Below are 27,055 nucleotides of genomic sequence, written 5' to 3'. Positions count from 1 at the left end.
GTTCAGTTCTGTCAGGTAGGGGCTAGGGAGCACGAAGGGCTGTGGGAGGGGATATATTGCCCTTGTTCAGTTCTGTCAGGTAGGGGCTAGTGAGCACGAAGGGTAGTGGGAGGGGGATATATTGCCCTTGTTTAGTCCTGTCAGGTAGGGGCTAGGGAGCACGAAGGGCTGTGGGAGGGGGATATATTGCCCTTGTTCAGTTCTGTCACGTAGGGGCTAGGGAGCACGAAGGGCTGTGGGAGGGGGATATATTGCCCTCGTTCAGTTCTGTCAGGTAGGGGCTAGGGAGCACGAAGGGCAGTGGGAGGGGGATATATTACCCTCGTTCAGTTCTGTCAGGTAGGGGCTAGGGAGCACGAAGGGCTGTGGGAGGGGGATATATTGCCCTTGTTCAGTTCTGTCAGGTAGGGGCTAGGGAGCACGAAGGGTTGTGGGAGGGGGATATATTGCCCTTGTTCAGTTCTGTCAGGTAGGGGCTAGGGAGCACGAAGGGCAGTGGAAGGGGGAGTAAGGTTGGCCGGTCAACGGCCGGTGATTGATAACGTCCATTATTGATGATGTCGTTTTAATATGGCGGAGACGGAAGAGATGGAGTCAGCGGAGTAGTAAATGGGTTTGTGGGTAAAGCTGCAGGGTGTTAAGAGGCGGAGTTAACCCCTGGAAACAGAGGGAGAGAAGAAACATGGCGTCAGGACCTACAGGACAGTTTGGTGCTAATAAGAGATGGTTGATGAGGGAGGGGTGGGGGCGGTGTGCTGGGTGGAGGACTGGGGGAGGGGTGGGGGGTGGTGTGGAGGGGCAGTGTGGAGGGTGGAGGGGGGTGGGTGGAGGGAGGGTGCGGTGGTGTTGTGGGGCGGTGTGCTGGATGGAGGACTGGGCGGGGAGAGGGGGTATTATGGGGGCGGTGTGATGGGTGGAGGGGTGGGGTGGCTTTGTGGGGCGGTGTGCTGGGTGGAGGACTGGGGGAGAGGGGGTGTTATGGGACGGTGTGGTGGGTGGAGGGGTGGGGTGGTGTTGTGGGGCGGTGTGGTGGGTGGAGGGGTGGGGTGGCTTTGTGGGGCGGTGTGCTGGGTGGAGGACTGGGCGGGAGAGGGGGTGTTATGGGACGGTGTGGTGGGTGGAGGGGTGGTGGTGTTGTGGGGTGGTGGGTGGAGGGGTGGGTGGGTGGGGTGGTGGATGGAGGGGTGGTGGTGTTGTGGGGTGGTGGGTGGAGGGGTGGTGGATGGAGGGGTGGGGTGGTGTTGTGGGAGTTCTTCATAATGGAGTTTTGCCCTCCAGTAGGTCATCTGGAGCGTTGAACTCAACAGCAGTGATTAGAGGACCTTGTCTGGTCCATCTGACGTTTCTATTTGCCCTTAAAGAGGGTCGACTTTAACGAACCATCAAGGTCAGAAAGTCAAGTAGCTGAATCACTTGGTATCCTAAAAGGCTTTCTAATGCTTAGTTAAATAAAGGTTAAACATCTTTATTTTAAGAATGGATACTCACGGTCAGCTAAACCACTGGATACTTCTACTCAAGCGTCCATTTTTATTGAACTGTTGACCTGACATTCACACTACGTTGGCTACATTACATAGTGACATGCTGAGAGTCCTCTCGTCTTCTCCATCCTAAACACTGGGGCTACTGCTGAGAGTCCTCTCGTCTTGTCCATCCTAAACACTGAAGCTACTGCTGAGAGTCCTCTCCTCTCCTCCATCCTAAACACTGGGCCTACTGCTCAGAGTCCTCTCGTCTTCTCCATCCTAAACACTGGGGCTACTGCTGAGAGTCCTCTCGTCTTGTCCATCCTAAACACTGAAGCTACTGCTGAGAGTCCTCTCCTCTCCTCCATCCTAAACACTGGGCCTACTGCTGAGAGTCCTCTCGTCTTCTCCATCCTAAACACTGGAGCTACTGCTGAGAGTCCTCTCCTCTCCTCTCGTCTTCTCCATCCTAAACACTGGGGCTACTGCTGAGAGTCCTCTCGTCTTCTCCATCCTAAACACTGGGGCTACTGCTGAGAGTCCTCTCGTCTTGTCCATCCTAAACACTGAAGCTATTGCTGAGAGTCCTCTCCTCACCTCCATCCTAAACACTGGAGCTACTGCTGAGAGTCCTCTCCTCTCCTCTCGTCTTCTCCATCCTAAACACTGGAGCTACTGCTGAGAGTCCTCTCCTCTCCTCTCCTCTCCTCTCCTCTCCTCTCCTCTCCTCTCCTCTCCTCTCCTCTCCTCTCCTCTCCTCTCCTCTCCTCTCCTCTCCTCTCCTCTATCCTAAACACTGGAGCTACTGCTGAGAGTCCTCTCCTCTCCTCTTCTCCATCCTAAACACTGGGGCTACTGCTGAGAGTCCTCTCCTCTCCTCCATCCTAAACACTGGAGCCTGCTGAGAATCCTCCTCTCCTCCATCCTAAACACTGGAGCTACTGCTGAGAGTCCTCTCCTCTCCTCTTCTCCATCCTAAACACTGGAGCTACTGCTGAGAGTCTTCTCCTCTTCTCCATCCTATACCCTAGAGCTAATGCTGAGATTATTTTCCTCTCCTCTCCTCCATCCTAAACACTGGAGCTACTGCTGAGAGTCTTCTCCTCTCCTCTTCTCCATCCTATACCCTAGAGCTAATGCTGAGAGTCTTCTCCTCTCCTCTTCTCCATCCTAAACACTGGAACTACTTCTGAGAGTCCTCTCTTCTCCTCTTCTCCATCCTAAACACTGGAACTACTTCTGAGAGTCCTCTCCTCTCCTCTCCTTTCCTCCATCATAAACACTGGAGCTACTGCTGAGAGTCCTCTCCTCTTCTCCATCGTAAACGCTGGAGCTACTGCTGAGAGTCCTCTCCTCTCCTTTCCTCCATCCTAAACGCTGGAGCTACTGCGGAGAGTCCTCTCCTCTCCTTTCCTCCATCCTAAACACTGGAGCTACTGCTGAGAGTCCTCTCCTCTCCTCTTCTCCATCCTAAACCCTAGAGTTAATGCTGAGATTATTCTCCTCTCCTCTTCTCCATCATAAACACTGGAGCTACTGCTGAGAGTCCTCTCCTCTCCTCTTCTCCATCCTAAACACTGGAGCTACTGCTGAGAGTCCTCTCCTCTCCTCTTCTCCATCCTAAACGCTGGGGGCGACTTCAATCAAAAACAAACTTAATACCATGAACACAATGAATCCATTTTAAAATTTCACCTCAAAATGTCCTCGACCAGGTCCCTTTGAAACTCTATGTCACCAAAGCGTCAGTCATATTAAGGACCTGCAAAGGGAAATACCCAAACGTTTACTGTAAGCATATTTCACAAGACAAAGTGCCCAAGAACGCCAAGGTGACCTGCCTAAATGATTACCGGCCCGTGGCACTCACGTCAGTAGCCATGAAGTGCTTTGAAAGGCTGGTTAAGGCTCACGTCAACAGCATCCTCCTGGACACCCCAGACCCACTCCAATTTGCATACCACCCCAACAGATCCACAGATGATGCAATCACAATCGCACTCCACACTGTCCTCACCCACCTGGACAAAAGGAACACCTATATGAGAATGCTGTTCATTGACTACAGCTTAGCGTTCAGCACCATAGTGCCCACGAAGCTCATCACTAAGCTAAAGACTCTGGGACTAAACACCTCACTCTGCAACTGGATCCTGGACTTCCTGACGGGCCGCCCCAGGTGGTAAGAGTAGGCAACAACACGTCTGCCACGCTGATCCTCAGCACTGGGGCTCCTCAGGGGTGTGTACTTAGTCCCCTCCTGTACTACCTGTTCACCCATGACTGTGTGGCCAAACACAACTCCAACACCATCATTAAGTATACTGACGACATAACAGTGGTAGGCCTGATCACCGACAATGATGAGACAGTCTATAGGGAGGAGGTCAGAGACCTGGCAGGGTGGTGCCAGGACAACAACCTCTCCCTCAATGTGAGCAAGACTAAGGAGCTGATCGTGGACTACAGGAAAAGGAACAGGCCGAACAGGCCCCTATTAACATTGAAGGGGCTGTAGTGGAGCGGGTCGAGAGTTTCAAGTTCCTTGGTGTCCACATCACCAACAAACTATCATGGTCCAAACAGACCAAGACAGTCGTGAAGAGGGCACGACAAAACCTTTTCCCCCGCAGGAGACTGAAAAGACTTGGCATGGGTCCCCAGATCCTCAAAAGGTTCTTCAGCTGCACCATCGAGAGCATCCTGACAGGTTGCATCACCGCCGGGTATGGCAACTGCTCGGCATTTGACCGTAAGGCGCTACAGAGGCTAGTGCAAACGGCCCAGTACATAACTGGGGCCAAGCTTCCTGCCATCCAGGACATATTTAATAGGCGGTGTCAAAAAGGAAAGCCCATAAAATTGTCAGAGACTCTAGACACCCAAGTAATAGACTGTTCTCTCTGCTACTGCACGGCAAGCGGTACCAGAGCACCACGTCTAGGACCAAGAGGCTCCTCAACAGCTTCTACCCCCAAGCCATTAGACTGCTGAACAATTCATAAAAATCGCCACAATTTACATTGACCCCCCTTTGTACACTGCTGCTACTCGCTGTTTGTTAGTTACCAATGCATAGTCACTTCGCCCCAACCTACATGTACAGATTACCTCAACTAGACTGTACCCCCGCACACTGACTCGGTACCGGTGTCCCCTGTATATAGCCTCCACACTTACTCGGTACCAGTACGCCCAGTATAGAGCCTCCACACTGACTCGGTACCAGTACTCCCTGTATATAGCCTCCACACTGACTCGGTACCAGTACTCCCTGTATATAGCCTCCACACTTACTCGGTACCGGTGCCCCCTGTATATAGCCTCCACACTGACTCGGTACCGGTGCCCCCTGTATATAGCCTCCACACTGATTCGGTACCAGTACCCCCTGTATATAACCTCCACTCTAACTCGGTACCAATACTCCCTGTATATAGCCTCCACACTGACTCGGTACCAATACCCCCTGTATATAGCCTCCACACTGACTCGGTACCAGTACCCCCTGTATAGAGCCTCCACACTGACTCGGTACCGGTACCCCCTGTATATAGCCTCCACACTGACTCGGTACCGGTGCACTCTGTATATAGCCTCCACACTGACTCGGTACCAGTACTCCCTGTATATAACCTCCACACTGACTCAGTACCAGTACCCCCTGTATATAACCTCCACACTGACTCAGTACCAGTACTCCCTGTATATAGCCTCCACACTGACTCAGTACCAGTACTCCCTGTATGGAGTCTCCACATTGACTCAGTACCAGTACCCCTGTATATAACCTCCACACTGACTCAGTACCAGTACTCCCTGTATATAACCTCCACACTGACTCAGTACCAGTACCCCCTGTATATAACCTCCACACTGACTCAGTACCAGTACTCCCTGTATATAGCCTCCACACTGACTCAGTACCAGTACTCCCTGTATGGAGTCTCCACATTGACTCAGTACCAGTACCCCCTGTATATAACCTCCACACTGACTCGGTACCAGTACTCCCTGTATATAACCTCCACACTGACTCAGTACCAGTACTCCCTGTATATAACCTCCACACTGACTCAGTACCAGTAGCCCCTGTATATAACCTCCACACTGACTCAGTACCAGTACCCCTGTATATAACCTCCACACTGACTCGGTACCAGTACCCCCTGTATATAACCTCCACACTGACTAGGTACCAGTACCCCTTATATATAACCTCCACACTGACTCAGTACCAGTACTCCCTGTATATAACCTCCACACTGACTAGGTACCAGTACCCCCTGTATATAACCTCCACACTGACTCAGTACCAGTACCCCCTGTATATAACCTCCACACTGACTCAGTACCAGTACCCCCTGTATATAACCTCCACACTGACTAGGTACCAGTACCCCTGTATATAGCCTCCACACTGACTCAGTACCAGTACTCCTGTATATAACCTCCACACTGACTAGGTACCAGTACTCCCTGTATATAACCTCCACACTGACTCAGTACCAGTACTCCCTGTATATAACCTCCACACTGACTAGGTACCAGTACCCCCTGTATATAACCTCCACACTGACTCAGTACCAGTACTCCCTGTATATAACCTCCACACTGACTAGGTACCAGTACTCCCTGTATATAACCTCCACACTGACTCAGTACCAGTACTCCCTGTATATAACCTCCACACTGACTCAGTACCAGTACTCCCTGTATATATTACCTCCACACTGACTCAGTACCAGTACTCCCTGTATATAACCTCCACACTGACTCAGTACCAGTACCCCTGTATATAACCTCCACACTGACTCAGTACCAGTACTCCCTGTATATAACCTCCACACTGACTAGGTACCAGTACCCCTGTATATAACCTCCACACTGACTCAGTACCAGTACTCCCTGTATATAACCTCCACACTGACTCAGTACCAGTACTCCCTGTATATAACCTCCACACTGACTCAGTACCAGTACTCCTGTATAGAGCCTCCACACTGACTCGGTACCAGTACTCCCTGTATATAACCTCCACACTGACTCAGTACCAGTACTCCCTGTATATAACCTCCACACTGACTCAGTACCAGTACCCCTGTATATAACCTCCACACTGACTAGGTACCAGTACCCCTGTATATAACCTCCACACTGACTCAGTACCAGTACCCCTGTATATAACCTCCACACTGACTAGGTACCAGTACTCCCTGTATATAACCTCCACACTGACTCGGTACCAGTACCCCTGTATATAACCTCCACACTGACTAGGTACCAGTACTCCCTGTGTATACCCTCCACACTGACTCGGTACCAGTACCCCCTGTATATAACCTCCACACTGACTCAGTACCAGTACTCCCTGTATATAACCTCCACACTGACTCGGTACCAGTACCCCCTGTATATAACCTCCACACTGACTAGGTACCAGTACTCCCTGTATATAACCTCCACACTGACTCAGTACCAGTACCCCCTGTATATAACCTCCACACTGACTAGGTACCAGTACTCCCTGTATATAACCTCCACACTGACTCAGTACCAGTACCCCTGTATATAACCTCCACACTGACTCAGTACCAGTACCCCCTGTATATAACCTCCACACTGACTCAGTACCAGTACCCCTGTATATAACCTCCACACTGACTCAGTACCAGTACCCCCTGTATATAACCTCCACACTGACTCAGTACCAGTACCCCTGTATATAACCTCCACACTGACTCAGTACCAGTACCCCTGTATATAACCTCCACACTGACTCAGTACCAGTACCCCCTGTATATAACCTCCACACTGACTCAGTACCAGTACTCCCTGTATAGAGCCTCCACACTGACTCGGTACCAGTACTCCCTGTATATAACCTCCACACTGACTAGGTACCAGTACCCCCTGTATATAACCTCCACACTGACTAGGTACCAGTACCCCCTGTATATAACCTCCACACTGACTCAGTACCAGTACCCCTGTATATAACCTCCACACTGACTCAGTACCAGTACCCCTGTATATAACCTCCACACTGACTCGGTACCAGTACCCCCTGTATATAACCTCCACACTGACTAGGTACCAGTACCCCCTGTATATACCCTCCACACTGACTCGGTACCAGTACCCCTGTATATAACCTCCACACTGACTCAGTACCAGTACCCCTGTATATAACCTCCACACTGACTCGGTACCAGTACCCCTGTATATAACCTCCACACTGACTAGGTACCAGTACTCCCTGTATATAACCTCCACACTGACTCAGTACCAGTACCCCTGTATATAACCTCCACACTGACTAGGTACCAGTACTCCCTGTATATAACCTCCACACTGACTCAGTACCAGTACTCCCTGTATATAACCTCCACACTGACTCAGTACCAGTACCCCCTGTATATAACCTCCACACTGACTCAGTACCAGTACCCCTGTATATAACCTCCACACTGACTCAGTACCAGTACCCCCTGTATATAACCTCCACACTGACTCAGTACCAGTACCCCTGTATATAACCTCCACACTGACTCAGTACCAGTACCCCCTGTATATAACCTCCACACTGACTCAGTACCAGTACCCCCTGTATATAACCTCCACACTGACTCAGTACCAGTACCCCCTGTATATAACCTCCACACTGACTCAGTACCAGTACCCCCTGTATATAACCTCCTTATTGTTATTCTTATTGTGTTACTTTTTATTATTACTTTTTATTTTAGTTTACTTGGTAAATATTTTCTTCTTGAACTGTACTGTTGGTTAAGGGCTTGTCAGTCAGCGTTTCCAAGGTAAAGTCTACACTGTTGGTTAAGGGCTTGTAAGTCAGCGTTTCCATGGTAAAGTCTACACTGTTGGTTAAGGGCTTGTCAGTCAGCGTCTCCATGGTAAAGTCTACACTGTTGGTTAAGGGCTTGTCAGTCAGCGTTTCCAAGGTAAAGTCTACACTGTAGGTTAAGGGCTTGTAAGTCAGCGTTTCCATGGTAAAGTCTACACTGTCTGTTAAGGGCTTGTAAGTCAGCGTTTCCATGGTAAAGTCTACACTGTCTGTTAAGGGCTTGTAAGTCAGCGTTTCCATGGTAAAGTCTACACTGTTGGTTAAGGGCTTGTAAGTCAGCGTCTCCATGGTAAAGTCTCCACTTGTTGTATTCGGCGCATGTGACTAATAAAGTTTTGGTTTGATTCTAACACTTCCTTTATCTTATGCTGTGTTTTCCAGGTATTGTGGTGATCTGGCACCTTGGTTGGATGTTGCCAGGACTTCCTAGTAGTCAGCTGGATTTCTGTATCTCAGCTATTTACCCTGGACTGACTCCTTAACTCCCTGATCCTTCCTTATCCTTTCAACAATCACCTAATTATCTCATTCACACCTTGCCAACATCATTCACAGTGTTTAGTCTAATGAGGCAAACCTGTCCTCAGACGTTTTCCTGCGGACATTATCTGGGGTAGTCCAGCCCCATCATAGTCCTATACCAGCCCCATCATAGTCCTATACCAGCCCTATACCAGCCCCATCATAGTCCTATACCAGCCCCATCACAGCCTTATACCAGCCCTATACCAGCCCCATCATAGTCCTATACCAGCCCCATCACAGCCTTATACCAGCCCTATACCAGCCCCATCATAGTCCTATACCAGCCCCATCACAGCCTTATACCAGCCCTATACCAGCCCCATCATAGTCCTATACCAGCCCTATACCAGCCCCATCATAGTCCTATACCAGCCCCATCACAGCCTTATACCAGCCCTATACCAGCCCCATCATAGTCCTATACCAGCCCCATCACAGCCTTATACCAGCCCTATACCAGCCCCATCATAGTCCTATACCAGCCCCATCACAGCCTTATACCAGCCCCATCACAGACCTCTACCAGCCCCATCATAGTCCTATACCAGCCCCATCACAGCCCTATACCAGCCCCATCACAGCCCTATACCAGCCCCATCACAGCCCTATACCAGCCCCATCACAGCCCTATACCAGCCCCATCACAGCCCTATACCAGCCCCATCACAGCCCTATACCAGCCCCATCACAGCCCTATACCAGCCCCATCACAGCCCTATACCAGCCCCATCACAGCCCTATACCAGCCCCATCACAGCCCTCTACCAGCCCCATGGTGGGGTTGGCTCTATCACAGCCCTCCACCAGCCCCATGGTGGGGTTGGCTCCATCACAGCCCTCTACCAGCCCCATGGTGGGGTTGGCTCTATCACAGCCCTCTACCAGCCCCATGGTGGGGTTGGCTCTATCACAGCCCTATACCAGCCCCATGGTGGGGTTGGCTCCATCACATCCCTATACCAGCCCCATCACAGCCCTCTACCAGCCCCATCACAGCCCTCTACCAGCCCCATCACAGCCCTCTACCAGCCCCATCACAGCCCTCTACCAGCCCCATCACAGCCCTCTACCAGCCCCATCACAGCCCTCTACCAGCCCCATGGTGGGGTTGGCTCCATCACAGCCCTATACCAGCTCCATGGTGGGGTTGGCTCTATCACAGCCCTATACCAGCCCCATCACAGCCCTCTACCAGCCCCATGGTGGGGTTGGCTCTATCACAGCCCTATTCATGCCATAAAAGTGTTCTACTTGGAACCAAAAGGGTGCTACTTTGAACCACAACGGTTCTACTTGGAACCAAAATGGTTCTACTTGGAACCAAAATGGTTCTACTTGGAAACAAAATGGGTTCTACTTGGAACAAAATGGGTTCTACCTTCTACCTTTTTTCTAAGAGTGTACCATGTCAGAAATTATACCATTCAATTGAATGTTTCAGTTGTGGTATAGCTGGAAATATTTTGCACAAAAGCAGGAGCATCTGTCACCAGTCAAGAATGGTGAAAACAGAACTCAATGAAATAAACGTCCGAGAGAAGTACCACCTTACCAGACTGTTGCTCTGAGTCATCATGACTCTCCTATTCCTGTAGGTCTTCTCAGGGCTGAATGTCTCATTCAGCAGCTCTATTAGCGCAGGGGTTTAAACATGACTCACTTCACGTTTTTGGACGAACCCTGCTTCCCCAAAATGAACCTTCATTCAGGAGAGATTAACAGGTTTCTGACTGCACTTCTGTCGTCGCCAATTAGATGTTCCAAGGTTAAGTCCTGCGGAACCCCACTTGTCCAAATAAGCTTCTTTACCACTTGGAATTGTTACATAGTACCAGCCTGACATTGTCTAAGGATACCATAGTACCAGCCTGACATTGTCTAAGGATACCATAGTACCAGCCTGACATTGTCTAAGGATACCATTCTACATGTTACATAGTACCAGCCTGACATTGTCTAAGGATACCATAGTACCAGCCTGACATTGTCTAAGGATACCATAGTACCAGCCTGACATTGTCTAAGGATACCATTCTACATGTTACATAGTACCAGCCTGACATTGTCTAAGGATACCATAGTACCAGCCTGACATTGTCTAAGGATACCATAGTACCAGCCTGACATTGTCTAAGGATACCATAGTACCAGCCTGACATTGTCTAAGGATACCATAGTACCAGCCTGACATTGTCTAAGGATACCATAGTACCAGCCTGACATTGTCTAAGGATACCATAGTACCAGCCTGACATTGTCTAAGGATACCATAGTACCAGCCTGACATTGTCTAAGGATACCATAGTACCGGCCTGACATTGTCTAAGGATACCATAGTACCAGCCTGACATTGTCTAAGGATACCATAGTACCAGCCTGACATTGTCTAAGGATACCATAGTACCAGCCTGACATTGTCTAAGGATACCATAGTACCAGCCTGACATTGTCTAAGGATACCATAGTACCAGCCTGACATTGTCTAAGGATACCATAGTACCAGCCTGACATTGTCTAAGGATACCATAGTACCAGCCTGACATTGTCTAAGGATACCATAGTACCAGCCTGACATTGTCTAAGGATACCATAGTACCAGCCTGACATTGTCTAAGGATACCATAGTACCAGCCTGACATTGTCTAAGGATACCATAGTACCAGCCTGACATTGTCTAAGGATACCATAGTACCAGCCTGACATTGTCTAAGGATACCATAGTACCAGCCTGACATTGTCTAAGGATACCATAGTACCAGCCTGACATTGTCTAAGGATACCATAGTACCAGCCTGACATTGTCTAAGGATACCATAGTACCAGCCTGACATTGTCTAAGGATACCATAGTACCAGCCTGACATTGTCTAAGGATACCATAGTACCAGCCTGACATTGTCTAAGGATACCATAGTACAGGCCTGACATTGTCTAAGGATACCATTCTACATGTTTCATAGTACAGGCTTAATATTGTCATTAGTCATTTGATGGGACTTGCGAAGCTAAAGTCCTAGATGTTGGTCATACTTATTTATTATTCTGCACACTACTCCTCTTACAATGTTTAATCTAGAAACGCTGTTTAAACTTTAAAACTTGTCGACTGGTCTGGATTGAGTTTCTTACATTTAACTTGTTGATATGTTCTTTTTAAGTTCAGTTCTCCATCCACTTTAATGGGATCTCCTTAACATTCTAAAGCTCCCCATTGTGACATCACGACATATTGACACAAATCAGCCTGTTAGACCACATGACGAACAAGTCAGACAACAACGTAGACGATGAGACGTCTTCGGTCTGTCTACAATGACCAGCAAGTCAGACAACAGTAGACGGTGAGACGTTGGTCTGCGTCGTCCACATGACCAACAAGTCAGACAACAACGTGACATGAGACGTCTTTGGTCTGATTAAAGACCACATGACCAACAAGTCAGACAACAACGTAGCCTGAGACATTCTGCGTCTACATGACCAACAAGTCAGACAACAACGTAGACGATGAGACGTCTTTGGTCTGATTAAAGACCACATGACCAACAAGTCAGACAACAACGTAGACGGTGAGACGTCTTTGGTCTGCGTCGTCCACATGACCAACAAGTCAGACAACAACGTAGACGGTGAGACGTCTTTGGTCTGCGTCGTCCACATGACCAACAAGTCAGACAACAACGTAGACGATGAGACGTCTTTGGTCTGCGTCGTCCACATGACCAACAAGTCAGACAACAACGTAGACGATGAGACGTCTTTGGTCTGATTAAAGACCACATGACCAACAAGTCAGACAACAACGTAGACGATGAGACGTCTTTGGTCTGATTAAAGACCACAATGACCAGCAAGTCAGACAACAACGTTGATATGAGACGTTTTGGTCTGCAGTTCCACATGACCAACAAGTCAGACAACAACGTAGACGATGAGACGTCTTTGGTCTGATTAAAGACCACATGACCAACAAGTCAGACAACAACGTAGACGATGAGACGTCTTTGGTCTGATTAAAGACCACAATGACCAGCAAGTCAGACAACAACGTAGACGATGAGACGTCTTTGGTCTGCGTCGTCCACATGACCAACAAGTCAGACAACAACGTAGACGATGAGACGTCTTTGGTCTGATTAAAGACCACATGACCAACAAGTCAGACAACAACGTAGACGGTGAGACGTGTTTGGTCCGCATCTTGGCTTTTCAAATCTGGAAGCGGAAACAGAAACACAGCTTGTACAGATCGAAACGATACAGCTTTTTTTAGTAACCACGGCAACTCATTTAGCTAACTTCTCGCCCACTGCTGAAGGAACTGCCGTGGAGCTTTTCAGAACGTTCAAATGATAACAATAGGAGGGGATGAGAGAATGAGTCCACATTGGGACCAATAGGAGGGGATGAGAGAATGAGTCCACATTGGGACCAATAGGAGGGGATGAGACAATGAGTCCACATTGGGACCAATAGGAGGGGATGAGAGAATGAGTCCACATTGGGACCAATAGGAGGGGATGAGACAATGAGTCCACATTGGGACCAATAGGAGGGGATGAGACAATGAGTCCACATTGGGACCAATAGGAGGGGATGAGAGAATGAGTCCACATTGGGACCAATAGGAGGGGATGAGAGAATGAGTCCACATTGGGACCAATAGGAGGATGAGACAATGAGTCCACATTGGGACCAATAGGAGGGGATGAGAGAATGAGTCCACATTGGGACCAATAGGAGGGGATGAGACAATGAGTCCACATTGGGACCAATAGGAGGGGATGAGAGAATGAGTCCACATTGGGACCAATAGGAGGGGATGAGACAATGAGTCCACATTGGGACCAATAGGAGGGGATGAGAGAATGAGTCCACATTGGGACCAATAGGAGGGGATGAGAGAATGAGTCCACATTGGGACCAATAGGAGGGGATGAGACAATGAGTCCACATTGGGACCAATAGAAGGGGATGAGACAATGAGTCCACATTTGGACTTTTAAAAAATCAGCTACCTCCCAACGATGCATCGTAGACAAAAACGTAGAGAGTATGTGACCTTGGTCTACTTCTCTGATATTCAAATCTGAAATCAGAACAGCAGTACGTACTACCAATCACTACCTCCCCCCTTCCTCCTCCCCTTCCCCCCAAAAATAAAAAAAACCTCTAAAGAGTTAAAGCAAGTCCCACAAATGTTTCTTCATGGAAAATGACCATACAGTTATTCATAATGTTGTAAGTTGATGGATATGAGGTACTTGATTTGATTCTGTATTGTCAATCTGAAGAGTGATTGCGTGACGGTGATTGTGTTTTTTGAAGGTTAGATATTGAGCACTCACTTACCTCGTCCCAATGCCATTCTACTGACAAGTCTGGGCCACAGTTACAGCAGCATTCCATTTTATATTACTTTTTAACCTCCTACGCCACCAATGCCCTTTCAAACAAGATTATGGGCCTCTGAAATCCTCCTTAATTAGTCGTTTGTGGTAATTAACGGTAATTAAGGAAAGACAGTCCAGTCCATACCATCACACACCCTGCCCTAATTCCTCCAAGGCCGTAATCCTTTAAAAACACCCAAAGGATGCTATATAAACTAGGACAGTGGAGATGCACGGACTTCAGCAGTCAACTTCACTAGCTCCTATTCACCGGTCCAGGATGGCAGAGCTAGGAGTGTTTGCTGCAAGGAGACGAGAAGATACAACCAGAGAATCAGACTTCGCCTACACCAACAGCAATCATACCAAAGGTACAGTAAATCCTGTCAGTGTAGTGCCTGGGCTTGATATCATCCGGTAGAAGGAGTGAAAGAGCCTAATTCTGTGGATTATCCTAAAGTATTGTAGTTGTTGTATATTTACAGAAGATAATGGTAAGTGATGTTGCTGAAAGGTCTTTTCCTTCATAAGATATTTCACCAACAGCAGACATACCATTCACGACTGGCAGTAGCAGTATACACACTAATACATACAGTAGATTTCAGGAGTCATGACAATGTTTTTCTTTGTTCAGAACTTTTGATGCACACATTCTGTTCAACATATTACTCACTGTTCTCATTTGACTACATCAATAAGTCATCTTGGCCATGTTCTGTTATAATCTCCACCCGGCACAGCCAGAAGAGGACTGGCCAACCCACATAGCCTGGTTCCTCTCTAGGTTTCTTCCTAGGTTTTGTCCTTTCTAGGGAGCCACCGTGCTTCTACACCTGCATTGCTTGCTGTTTGGGGGTTTAGGCTGGGTTTCTGTACAGCACTTTGAGATATCAGCTGATGTACGAAGGGCTATATAAATACATTTGATTTGATTTGATTTGGAAGTTGCATTCAACTTATATTCAAATACATATATGTTTTTAAATTCTCTTTTTTTTAATTTGCAGATCCTTTTGAGGGCCCCAACTACCACATTGCTCCAAGATGGGTGTACAACATCTCAACACTCTGGATGCTCTTTGTGGTCGTCGCCTCAACCTTCACCAACGGCCTGGTACTGGTGGCCACTGCCAAATTCAAGAAGCTCCAACATCCTCTCAACTGGATCCTGGTCAACCTGGCGTTCGCCGACATTGCGGAGACTCTTTTGGCGAGCACCATCAGCGTTTGCAACCAGATGTTTGGCTACTTTATTCTTGGACACCCAATGTGTGTCTTTGAGGGATTCACCGTCGCCACATGTGGTAAGATGCGTTTTTATATCGACTCCATTTGGTTTCATATTTAACCCTTGTGTGGTGGTCAAGCCAGCAGCATACCACCCAGCATACCACCCTGCATACCACCCAGCATACCACCCTGCATATAACCCTGCATACCACCCAGCATACCACCCAGCATACCACCCAGCATACCACCCTGGATACCACCCTGCATACCACCCAGCATACCACCCTGCATATCACCCTGCATATCACCCTGCATACCACCCAGAATACCACCCTGCACACCAAAGAACATACCACCCAGCATACCACCCAGTATACCAGATGCCTGCATACCACCCATTTTGCATACCACCCTGCATATCACCCTGCATACCACCCAGCATACCACCCAGCATACCACCCAGCATACCACCCTGCATACCACCCTGCATACCACCCTGCATACCACCCTGCATACCACCCAGCATACCACCCAGCATACCACCCTGCATATCACCCTGCATATCACCCAGCATACCACCCAGCATAGCACCCTGCATACCACCCAGCATACCACCCTGCATACCACCCTGCATACCACCCAGCATACTACCCTGCATACCACCCTGCATACCACCTAGCATACCACCCAGCATACCACCCAGCATACCACCCTGCATACCACCCAGCATACCACCCTGCATACCACCCTGCATATCACCCAGCATACCACCCTGCATACCACCCAGCATATCACCCTGCATACCACCCAGCATACCACCCTGCATGCCACCCAGTATATCACCCAGCATACCACCCTGCATACCACCCTGCATACCACCCTGCATACCACCCTGCATACCACCCAGCATACCACCCTGCATACTACCCAGCATACCACCCTGCATACCACTGCTGGCTTGCTTCTGGAGCTAAGCAGGGTTGGTCCTGGTCAGTCCCTGGATGGGAGACCAGATGCTGCTGGAAGTGGTGTTGGAGGGCCAGTAGGAGGCACTCTTTCCTCTGGTCTAGAAAAATATCCCAATGTCCCAGGGCAGTGATTGGGGACACTGCCCTGTGTAGGGTGCCGTCTTTCGGATGGGACGTTAATCATGTGTCCTGACTCTCTGAGGTCACTAAAGATCCCATGGCACTTATTGTAAGAGTAGGGGTGTTAACCCCGGTGTCCCATTCTGTCCTTCATACCACCTAATAATCCCCAGCTTCCAATTGGCTCATTCATCCCCCCCCTCCACTCCCCTGTAACTGTTCCCCAGGTTGTTGCTGTAAATGGGAATGTTCTCAGTTAACTGACCTGGTAAAATAAGAGTAAAATAAATATGTTTTTGTTTTTCACTAACGTTCACGGGTCTGATGGACCCAAAACATTAATGTTTTTTTATAACAATACAGCCATAACAATTTACGTAAAAATACTTAATACTTAGATGTTGACTTATATCAATTACAAGCAATATAGACAGCATACATGGTTAATATTTTCCATTAACCTCTGCTACATCACATTTATCAATAAAAGCGCTATTTGTTTTTTTTAAATAAAATTAGATTAAAAAAATATATATATATGTATTGTAATCAAGACATGGGTGGAATAAGTCATGTTAATCTTGAAAAAATACAAATGAAACAATGTTTTCATCACTACTGATGTTTATTGCTTTGAACTGAACAAATTGGAAGGACACATTTTACAGTATTTTATGAAAATGATAAATGAGCCCCATTGAAGAACAAATTAAGGCCGGTCTACACACCACGAGGGACAGAGTTTTACTGTGTGTGTGTGTGTTGCAAATGTATGTCTTGCATTTCTTGCATGTGTACCGTGACTTCCTGTCCTTCTTGGGTCCACACACATTGCAGAGCTTCTTCTTGTTGCTACCGGCTACAATCTAGAATGATGAAAACACTTAGTTCAGGAATTTTACTAACATCTCACTTATATAGTTACAGCAGGCCAAGGGAGGAGAGTCAGACACACACAGACATATGTAATGGATGTGAAACGGCTAGCTAGTTAGCGGTGTTCGCGCTACATAGCGTTTCAAACGGTGACGTCACTTGCTCTGAGACCTTGAAGTAGTAGTTCCCCTTGCTCTGCAAGGGCCGAGGCTTTTGTGGAGCGATGGGTAACGATGCTTCGAGGGTGACTGTTGTTGATGTGTGCAGAGGGTCCCTGGTTCGCGCCCGGCTATGGGTGAGGGGACGGTCTAAAGTTATACTGTTACATTGATGCTGTTGACCCGGATCACTGGTTGCTGCGGAAAAGGAGGAGGTCAAAAGGGGGGTGAGTGTAACGGATGTGAAATGGCTAGCTAGTTAGCGGTGTTCGCTCTAAATAGCGTTTCAATCGGTGACGTCACTTTGCTCTGAGACCTTGAAGTTAAAAAAAAATGTAAATGTAAAATAAATTATTAAATAAAAATGAGTTATTTTATATGTTCTTCACAGAAATTGAACCAAGGCCAATGAGTCTCAGGTTAGAGAAAAAAAAAAGTTGTATCATGTTTCTTTTAGTAAACATTGAAAATGGGTCCCACAGACCCGAACACCACACAAGGTTTAAGAAGGTAATTCTACATTGCTGCACAGCGCTGATAAAGACTGATTGGCTGTTGCTAAAACACCATAGCATAATGACATTAATCAGAATGGACCTTTTGTAAATCTAATGTATATCTAATGTGTATATCTAATGTGTATATCTAATGTGTATATCTAATGTGTATATCTAATGTGTATATCTAATGTGTATATCTAATGTGTATATCTAATGTGTATATCTAATATGTATATCTAATGTGTATATCTAATGTGTATATCTAATATGTATATCTAATGTGTATATCTAATGTGTATATCTAATATGTATATCTAATGTGTATATCTAATGTGTATATCTAATATGTATATCTAATGTGTATATCTAATGTGTATATCTAATGTGTATATCTAATGTGTATATCTAATGTGTATATCTAATGTGTATATCTAATGTGTATATCTAATGTGTATATCTAATGTGTATATCTAATGTGTATATCTAATGTGTATATCTAATGTGTATATCTAATGTGTATATCTAATGTGTATATCTCATGCAGGTATTGCTGGTCTGTGGTCTCTGGCGGTCATCTCCTGGGAGAGATGGGTGGTGGTGTGTAAGCCCTTTGGAAATGTCAAGTTTGATGCTAAATGGGCCACGGGAGGTATAATCTTCTCCTGGGTCTGGTCTGCTTTCTGGTGCGCCCCTCCTATCTTCGGCTGGAGCAGGTGGGACATCTTCTCTTTTTCCCTTCACTGAGGATTGAAAAACGTCATAGTTTTTAAAAAAAGGTTTCATTATTCAACCATTATTCAACCAATATTCAACCCATCTCTGTATCTCTCTCTCCCTCAATCAGGTACTGGCCTCATGGACTGAAAACGTCCTGTGGACCTGATGTGTTCGGCGGTAATGAGGATCCTGGGGTCCTGTCATACATGATCGTTCTCATGATCACATGTTGCTTCCTGCCCCTGGGAGTGATCGTCTTCTGCTACCTGTTTGTGTGGCTGGCCATCCGTGCCGTAAGTGATATTTTCAAATATACCATAACACGTAGCAAGCAGCTACGTTGTGGCGTTTTGAAAATGCATATTGGAGGGATAAATCTAACCAATGGGATATATTTCTCCTGAACGAACACAGGTTGCCGCGCAGCAGAAAGACTCTGAGTCAACGCAGAAGGCTGAGAAAGAAGTGTCCAGGATGGTTGTTGTCATGATTTTTGCTTACTGTGTGTGCTGGGGACCTTACACAGCCTTTGCCTGCTTTGCTGCGGCTAACCCTGGGTATGCTTTCCACCCTCTGGCTGCTGCTCTGCCTGCCTACTTTGCCAAAAGCGCCACCATCTGGAATCCAGTGATCTATGTCTTCATGAATAAACAGGTGTGTTTTGTTTTGATAGCTGTGAACTTTGATCCATTTACTACTAAAGTAGTTATTAAAGGCCTCGTGTCTTAAGTAAATGTAGACTTTTATTTTTGAGAGTTTCTCTCTTCATGTTCCATTCTACTTCTTCTTCTCCATCTTCTTCTTCTTCTTCTACTTCATCTTCTTCTTCTTCTTCTTCTTCTTCTTCTTCTTCTTCTTCTTCTTCTTCTTCTTCTTCTTCTTCTTCTTCTTCTTCTTCTTCTCTCACCAGTTCCGTACGTGCATCATGCAGCTCTTTGGCAAGGAAGAAGAAGATGGCTCGGAGGTGTCTACATCAAAAACAGAGGTTTCCACCGTGTCACCTGCATAAACCCCCAGACAACGTTGTACCTCTTGGAAACAAATGATGAACGTTCTGAGATATTCCACATGGGACTTTTTCAAATGTACAGTACAAATTCTCAGGAGAATATTAAGTTTTACGTCATACAGTTGTAACGTGTTTAAAAAACATTGCTATGAATCACCCCAAGGAGTTTTTATAATCCATGGTCTTTATAATAACCAGAGAGTTGTGTGTTGATATGCGTACTGTAGCTGTTGCAGTGGCACATTGTGGGAATAGGTACAGTCCTATCAATGTCTGTTGAAGTGACCCCCCCCCTCCCAAAAAAGTAGCCATCTTGGACTGCATTCCCTTCACTCTGTAGAGGATAAACTAGACAGAATAACAGCTAAGGAGAACTGACATGAACTGCCAATGGAAATCTGATCCTCACAAAACTACATGAATAATTAATGTTTCCAAAATCCTTCACTTTAACTTATGAGCTAAACATTTTGTAGCCCACTTGCAAATAAACAAAATTATTTAAAAATTATAATGATATTAAATAGATAATTGTGTATACAATGTATTTAACAATGTTTTTGTAGCCCTTCTTGCAAATACAAAATGTAAAAAAAATAAATGCATGAAATGCATGAAATGAAAATATGGTCTAACTTTCTATGTCTATCCTGTTTACTCCCTGTTTATCCCCTGTTTACTCCCTGTTTATCCCCTGTTCAGCCCCTGTTTATCCCCTGTTTACCCTGTTTATTCCTGTTTATCCCCTGTTTATCCCCTGTTTACCCTGTTTATTCCTGTTTATCCCCTGTTTATCCCCTGTTTATCCCCTGTTTACTCCCTGTTTATTCCCTGTTTATCCCCTGTTTATCCCCTGTTTACCCTGTTTATTCCTGTTTATCCCCTGTTTATCCCCTGTTTACCCTGTTTATTCCTGTTTATCCCCTGTTTATCCCCTGTTTATCCCCTGTTTACTCCCTGTTTATTCCCTGTTTATCCCCTGTTTATCCCCTGTTTACTCCCTGTTTATCCCCTGTTTATCCCCTGTTTACCCTGTTTATTCCTGTTTATACCCTGTTTATCCCTGTTTATCCCCTGTTTACTCCTGTTTATCCACTGTTTATTCCTGTTTATTCCCTGTTTATTCCCTGTTTACTCCCTGTTTATCCCCTGTTTATCCCCTGTTTACTCCCTGTTTATTCTGTTTACTCCCTGTTCATCCCCTGTTTACTCCCTGTTTACTCCCTGTTTACTCCCTGTTTATCCCCTGTTTATCCCCTGTTTATCCCCTGTTTATCCCCTGTTCAGACCCTGTTTACTCCCTGTTTACTCCCTGTTTACCCCCTGTTTATCCCGTTTATCACCTGTTTACCCTGTTTACCCTGTTTATCCCCTGTTTATCCCCTGTTTATCCCTGTTTACCCTGTTTATCCCTGTTTATCCCCTGTTTATCCCGTTTATCACCTGTTTACCCTGTTTATCACCTGTTTATCCCCTGTTTATCCCCTGTTTATCCCTGTTTATCCCTGTTTATCCCCTGTTTATCCCGTTTATCACCTGTTTACCCTGTTTATCACCTGTTTATCCCCTGTTTATGTCACGCCCTGGTCGAAGTATTTTGTGTTTTTCTTCATGTATTTGGTCAGGCCAGGGTGTGACATGGGTTTTTGTATGTGGTGTGTAGCTTGTGTGTAGCTTAGTGGGATTGTAGCTTAGTGGGGTGTTCTAGGAAAGTCTATGGCTGTCTGAAGTGGTTCTCAATCAGAGGCAGGTGTTTATCGTTGTCTCTGATTGGGAACCATATTTAGGCAGCCATAAATCTTTGGTTGTATTGTGGGTGATTGTCCTGAGTGTCTTGATGTCCTTGTTCGATGTTAGTTGACACAAGTATAGGCTGTTTTCGGTTTTCGTTTAGTTTATTTGTTTTATAGTATTTGTATTTAGTCGTGTTTACGTTTGTTTTCAATAAACATGGATCGCAATCGACACGCAGCAGTTTGGTCCGACTCTCCTTCACCATTAGAAAACCGTGACAGTTTATCCCTGTTTATCACCTGTTTACCCTGTTTACTCCCTGTTTACCCTGTTTATCCCCTGTTTATCCCCTGTTTACTCCCTGTTTACTCCCTGTTTACCCTGTTTATCTCTGTTTACACCCTGTTTATCCCCTGTTTATCCCTGTTTACTCCCTGTTTACCCTGTTTATCTCTGTTTACACCCTGTTTATCCCCTGTTTACACCCTGTTTATCCCTGTTTATCCCTGTTTACTCCGTTTACTCCCTGTTTATCCCCTGTTTACTCCCTGTTTACCCTGTTTATCTCTGTTTATCCCCTGTTTATCCCCTGTTTATTCACTGTTTATTTACTCTTTATCCCCTGTTTATTCACTGTTTATTTACTCTTTATCCCCTGTTTATCCCCTGTTTACCCTGTTTATCCCCTGTTTATCCCCTGTTTATCCCCTGTTTACCCCCTGTTTACTCCCTGTTTACCCCCTGTTTACTCCCTGTTTACTCCCTGTTTATCCCTTGTTTATTCCCTTTGTTGAGCTTCAAAATGAACTTGAGATACTATTGAATGATTTGATGCACGAAAAAATGCTACCATCGGTCCCATGACTTGAATGGGATTTGTGCCACACATGCTAAAACCCTCTCGCTTCTTCCTCTCGGATCGAACCCACAACCCCGACGTTGCAAAGCGCCGTGCTCGACCAATTAGCAACACGAGACCAATAACCTTGGACGTGGGGTTTTAATGTTAACGTGTTCATTTCAGAGAAGCAACAATAGATGTTGTTATTAAAAGGATGGAGCGAAGAACATTTCCGGTTTGGGAACCATATTTAGGCAGCCATAATTTGGTTGTATGTTAGTCCTGACACAAGTATAGGCTGTTTTCGGTTTTCATGATTCCAGATCATAATAACCACGACAAGGTTTTCGGGTTCGGGGAGAGAACATGTATTTCCAGCTACAACAGGGAGGCTGAATGCTTCTTTTGGCAGAAGCTTTAATTAGTTCAATCTTGGTTAAGTGGCCATTTGAGATTTCAATTATGGGAAGTTTAAAACGTTAATGGTCCTTACAAAGACACTAGAGCTTGGTAATTAAAACGAAATGCAAAATGACTTGTAAAAAGAGTAAAAAAGAGAGAGACGTTCTCATGCAGGAAAGAGAACAAAAGCTGAACAGACGAGCTTCATGAATACTGTGTTATTGACTGTATGTTTGTTTATTCCATGTGTATTTCATGTGTATTCCATGTGTAAGCCCATCTGTAAATAGCCCATCCAATCTACCTCATCCCCATACTGTATATAGACTTGTTCTACTGTATTATTGACTGTATGTTTGTTTTTACTCCATGTGTAACTCTGTGTCGTTGTATGTGTCGAACTGCTTTGCTGCTTTTATCTTGGCCAGGTTGCAATTGTAAATGAGAACTTGTTCTCAACTAGCCTACCTGGTTAAATAAAGGTGAAATAAAAATACATTTAAAAATTTAAATCACAGCTCTCACACCAACAACAAACGCAGTGAATGACTCCAATGACACCAAAACACAGCAATACAATGAAGGAGTCACAACACACTGCAGTCTGAATACACACTGAGAGGAGTCACAACACACTGCAGTCTGATTACACACTGAGAGGAGTCACAACACACTGCAGTCTGAATACACACTGAGAGGAGTCACAACACACTGCAGTCTGATTACACACTGAGAGGAGTCACAACACACTGCAGTCTGAATACACAGTGAGGAGAGTCACAACACACTGCAGTCTGATTACACACTGAGAGGAGTCACAACACACTGCAGTCTGAATACACACTGAGAGGAGTCACAACACACTGCAGTCTGAATACACACTGAGAGGAGTCACAACACACTGAGAGGAGTCACAACACACTGCAGTCTTATTACACACTGAGAGGAGTCACAACACACTGCAGTCTGATTACACACTGAGAGGAGTCACAACACACTGAGAGGAGTCACAACACACTGAGAGGAGTCACAACACACTGCAGTCTTATTACACACTGAGAGGAGTCACAACACACTGCAGTCTGATTACACACTGAGAGGAGTCACAACACACTGAGAGGAGTCACAACACACTGAGAGGAGTCACAACACACTGCAGTCTTATTACACACTGAGAGGAGTCACAACACACTGCAGTCTGATTACACACTGAGAGGAGTCACAACACACTGCAGTCTGAATACACACTGAGAGGAGTCACAACACACTGCAGTCTGAATACACACTGAGAGGAGTCACAACACACTGAGAGGAGTCACGACACACTGAGAGGAGTCACAACACACTGAGAGGAGTCACAACACACTGAGAGGAGACACAACACACTGCAGTCTGAATACACACTGAGAGGAGTCACAACACACTGAGAGGAGTCACAACACACTGCAGTATGAATACACACTGAGAGGAGTCACAACACACTGCAGTCTGAATACACACTGAGAGGAGTCACAACAACACACTGCAGTCTGATTACACACTGAGAGGAGTCACAACACACTGCAGTCTGATTACACACTGAGAGGAGTCACAACACACTGCAGTCTGAATACACAGTGAGGAGAGTCACAACACACTGCAGTCTGATTACACACTGAGAGGAGTCACAACACACTGCAGTCTGAATACACACTGAGAGGAGTCACAACACACTGCAGTCTGAATACACACTGAGAGGAGTCACAACACACTGAGAGGAGTCACAACACACTGCAGTCTTATTACACACTGAGAGGAGTCACAACACACTGCAGTCTGATTACACACTGAGAGGAGTCACAACACACTGAGAGGAGTCACAACACACTGAGAGGAGTCACAACACACTGCAGTCTTATTACACACTGAGAGGAGTCACAACACACTGCAGTCTGATTACACACTGAGAGGAGTCACAACACACTGAGAGGAGTCACAACACACTGAGAGGAGTCACAACACACTGCAGTCTTATTACACACTGAGAGGAGTCACAACACACTGCAGTCTGATTACACACTGAGAGGAGTCACAACACACTGCAGTCTGAATACACACTGAGAGGAGTCACAACACACTGCAGTCTGAATACACACTGAGAGGAGTCACAACACACTGAGAGGAGTCACGACACACTGAGAGGAGTCACAACACACTGAGAGGAGTCACAACACACTGAGAGGAGACACAACACACTGCAGTCTGAATACACACTGAGAGGAGTCACAACACACTGAGAGGAGTCACAACACACTGCAGTCTGAATACACACTGAGAGGAGTCACAACACACTGCAGTCTGATTACACACTGAGAGGAGTCACAACACACTGAGAGGAGTCACAACACACTGCAGTCTGAATACACACTGAGAGGAGTCACAACAACACACTGCAGTCTGATTACACACTGAGAGGAGTCACAACACACTGCAGTCTGAATACACACTGAGAGGAGTCACAACACACTGCAGTCTGAATACACACTGAGAGGAGTCACAACACACTGCAGTCTGAATACACACTGAGAGGAGTCACAACACACTGCAGTCTGAATACACACTGAGAGGAGTCACAACACACTGCAGTCTGAATACACACTGAGAGGAGTCACAACAACACTGCAGTCTGAATACACACTGAGAGGAGTCACAACACACTGAGAGGAGTCACAACACTCTGAGAGGAGTCACAACACACTGAGAGGAGTCACAACACACTGAGAGGAGTCACAACACAATGCAGTCTGAATACACACTGAGAGGAGTCACAACACACTGAGAGGAGTCACAACACACTGAGAGGAGTCACAACACACTGCAGTCTGAATACACACTGAGATGAGTCACAACACACTGAGAGGAGTCACAACACACTGAGAGGAGTCACAACACACTGCAGTCTGAATACACACTGAGAGGAGTCACAACACACTGAGAGGAGTCACAACACACTGCAGTCTGAATACACACTGAGAGGAGTCACAACACACTGAGAGGAGTCACAACAACACACTGCAGTCTGAATACACACTGAGAGGAGTCACAACACACTACTGTCTGATTACACACTGAGAGGAGTCACAACAACACACTGCAGTCTGAATACACACTGAGAGGAGTCACAACACACTGAGAGGAGTCACAACACACTGAGAGGAGTCACAACACACTGAGAGGAGTCACAACACACTGCAGTCTGAATACACACTGAGAGGAGTCACAACAACACACTGCAGTCTGATTACACACTGAGAGGAGTCACAACACACTGCAGTCTGAATACACACTGAGAAGAGTCACAACACACTGCAGTCTGAATACACACTGAGAGGAGTCACAACACACTGAGAGGAGTCACAACACACTGAGAGGAGTCACAACACACTGAGAGGAGTCACAACACACTGCAGTCTGAATACACACTGAGAGGAGTCACAACACACTGAGAGGAGTCACAACACACTGCAGTCTGAATACACACTGAGAGGAGTCACAACACACTGCAGTCTGATTACACACTGAGAGGAGTCACAACACACTGAGAGGAGTCACAACACACTGCAGTCTGAATACACACTGAGAGGAGTCACAACAACACACTGCAGTCTGATTACACACTGAGAGGAGTCACAACACACTGCAGTCTGAATACACACTGAGAGGAGTCACAACACACTGCAGTCTGAATACACACTGAGAGGAGTCACAACACACTGCAGTCTGAATACACACTGAGAGGAGTCACAACACACTGCAGTCTGAATACACACTGAGAGGAGTCACAACACACTGCAGTCTGAATACACACTGAGAGGAGTCACAACAACACTGCAGTCTGAATACACACTGAGAGGAGTCACAACACACTGAGAGGAGTCACAACACTCTGAGAGGAGTCACAACACACTGAGAGGAGTCACAACACACTGAGAGGAGTCACAACACACTGCAGTCTGAATACACACTGAGAGGAGTCACAACACACTGAGAGGAGTCACAACACACTGAGAGGAGTCACAACACACTGCAGTCTGAATACACACTGAGATGAGTCACAACACACTGAGAGGAGTCACAACACACTGAGAGGAGTCACAACACACTGCAGTCTGAATACACACTGAGAGGAGTCACAACACACTGAGAGGAGTCACAACACACTGCAGTCTGAATACACACTGAGAGGAGTCACAACACACTGAGAGGA

The 27,055-nt window shown here is 46.3% G+C and overlaps 1 protein-coding gene across 1 annotated transcript; it reads left to right on the top strand.

The window, feature by feature from the left end:
• The first annotated feature begins 14,488 nt into the window (after window positions 1-14,488).
• On the top strand, window positions 14,489-20,459 carry LOC124021208 (red-sensitive opsin-like). The gene is made up of 6 exons (XM_046336557.1): window positions 14,489-14,622; window positions 15,262-15,558; window positions 18,651-18,819; window positions 18,951-19,116; window positions 19,238-19,477; window positions 19,734-20,459. Exons 1-6 carry the CDS (start codon window positions 14,532-14,534, stop codon window positions 19,830-19,832), a joined length of 1,062 nt encoding a protein of 353 aa, XP_046192513.1. The 5' UTR covers window positions 14,489-14,531; the 3' UTR covers window positions 19,833-20,459.
• The last annotated feature ends 6,596 nt before the right edge of the window (window positions 20,460-27,055 follow it).

The sequence above is a fragment of the Oncorhynchus gorbuscha genome, unplaced genomic scaffold, assembly GCF_021184085.1.
Source record: "Oncorhynchus gorbuscha isolate QuinsamMale2020 ecotype Even-year unplaced genomic scaffold, OgorEven_v1.0 Un_scaffold_1089, whole genome shotgun sequence".
Classification (NCBI taxonomy): Eukaryota; Metazoa; Chordata; class Actinopteri; order Salmoniformes; family Salmonidae; genus Oncorhynchus; species Oncorhynchus gorbuscha.
This window is presented reverse-complemented; position numbering and strand designations above follow the sequence as displayed.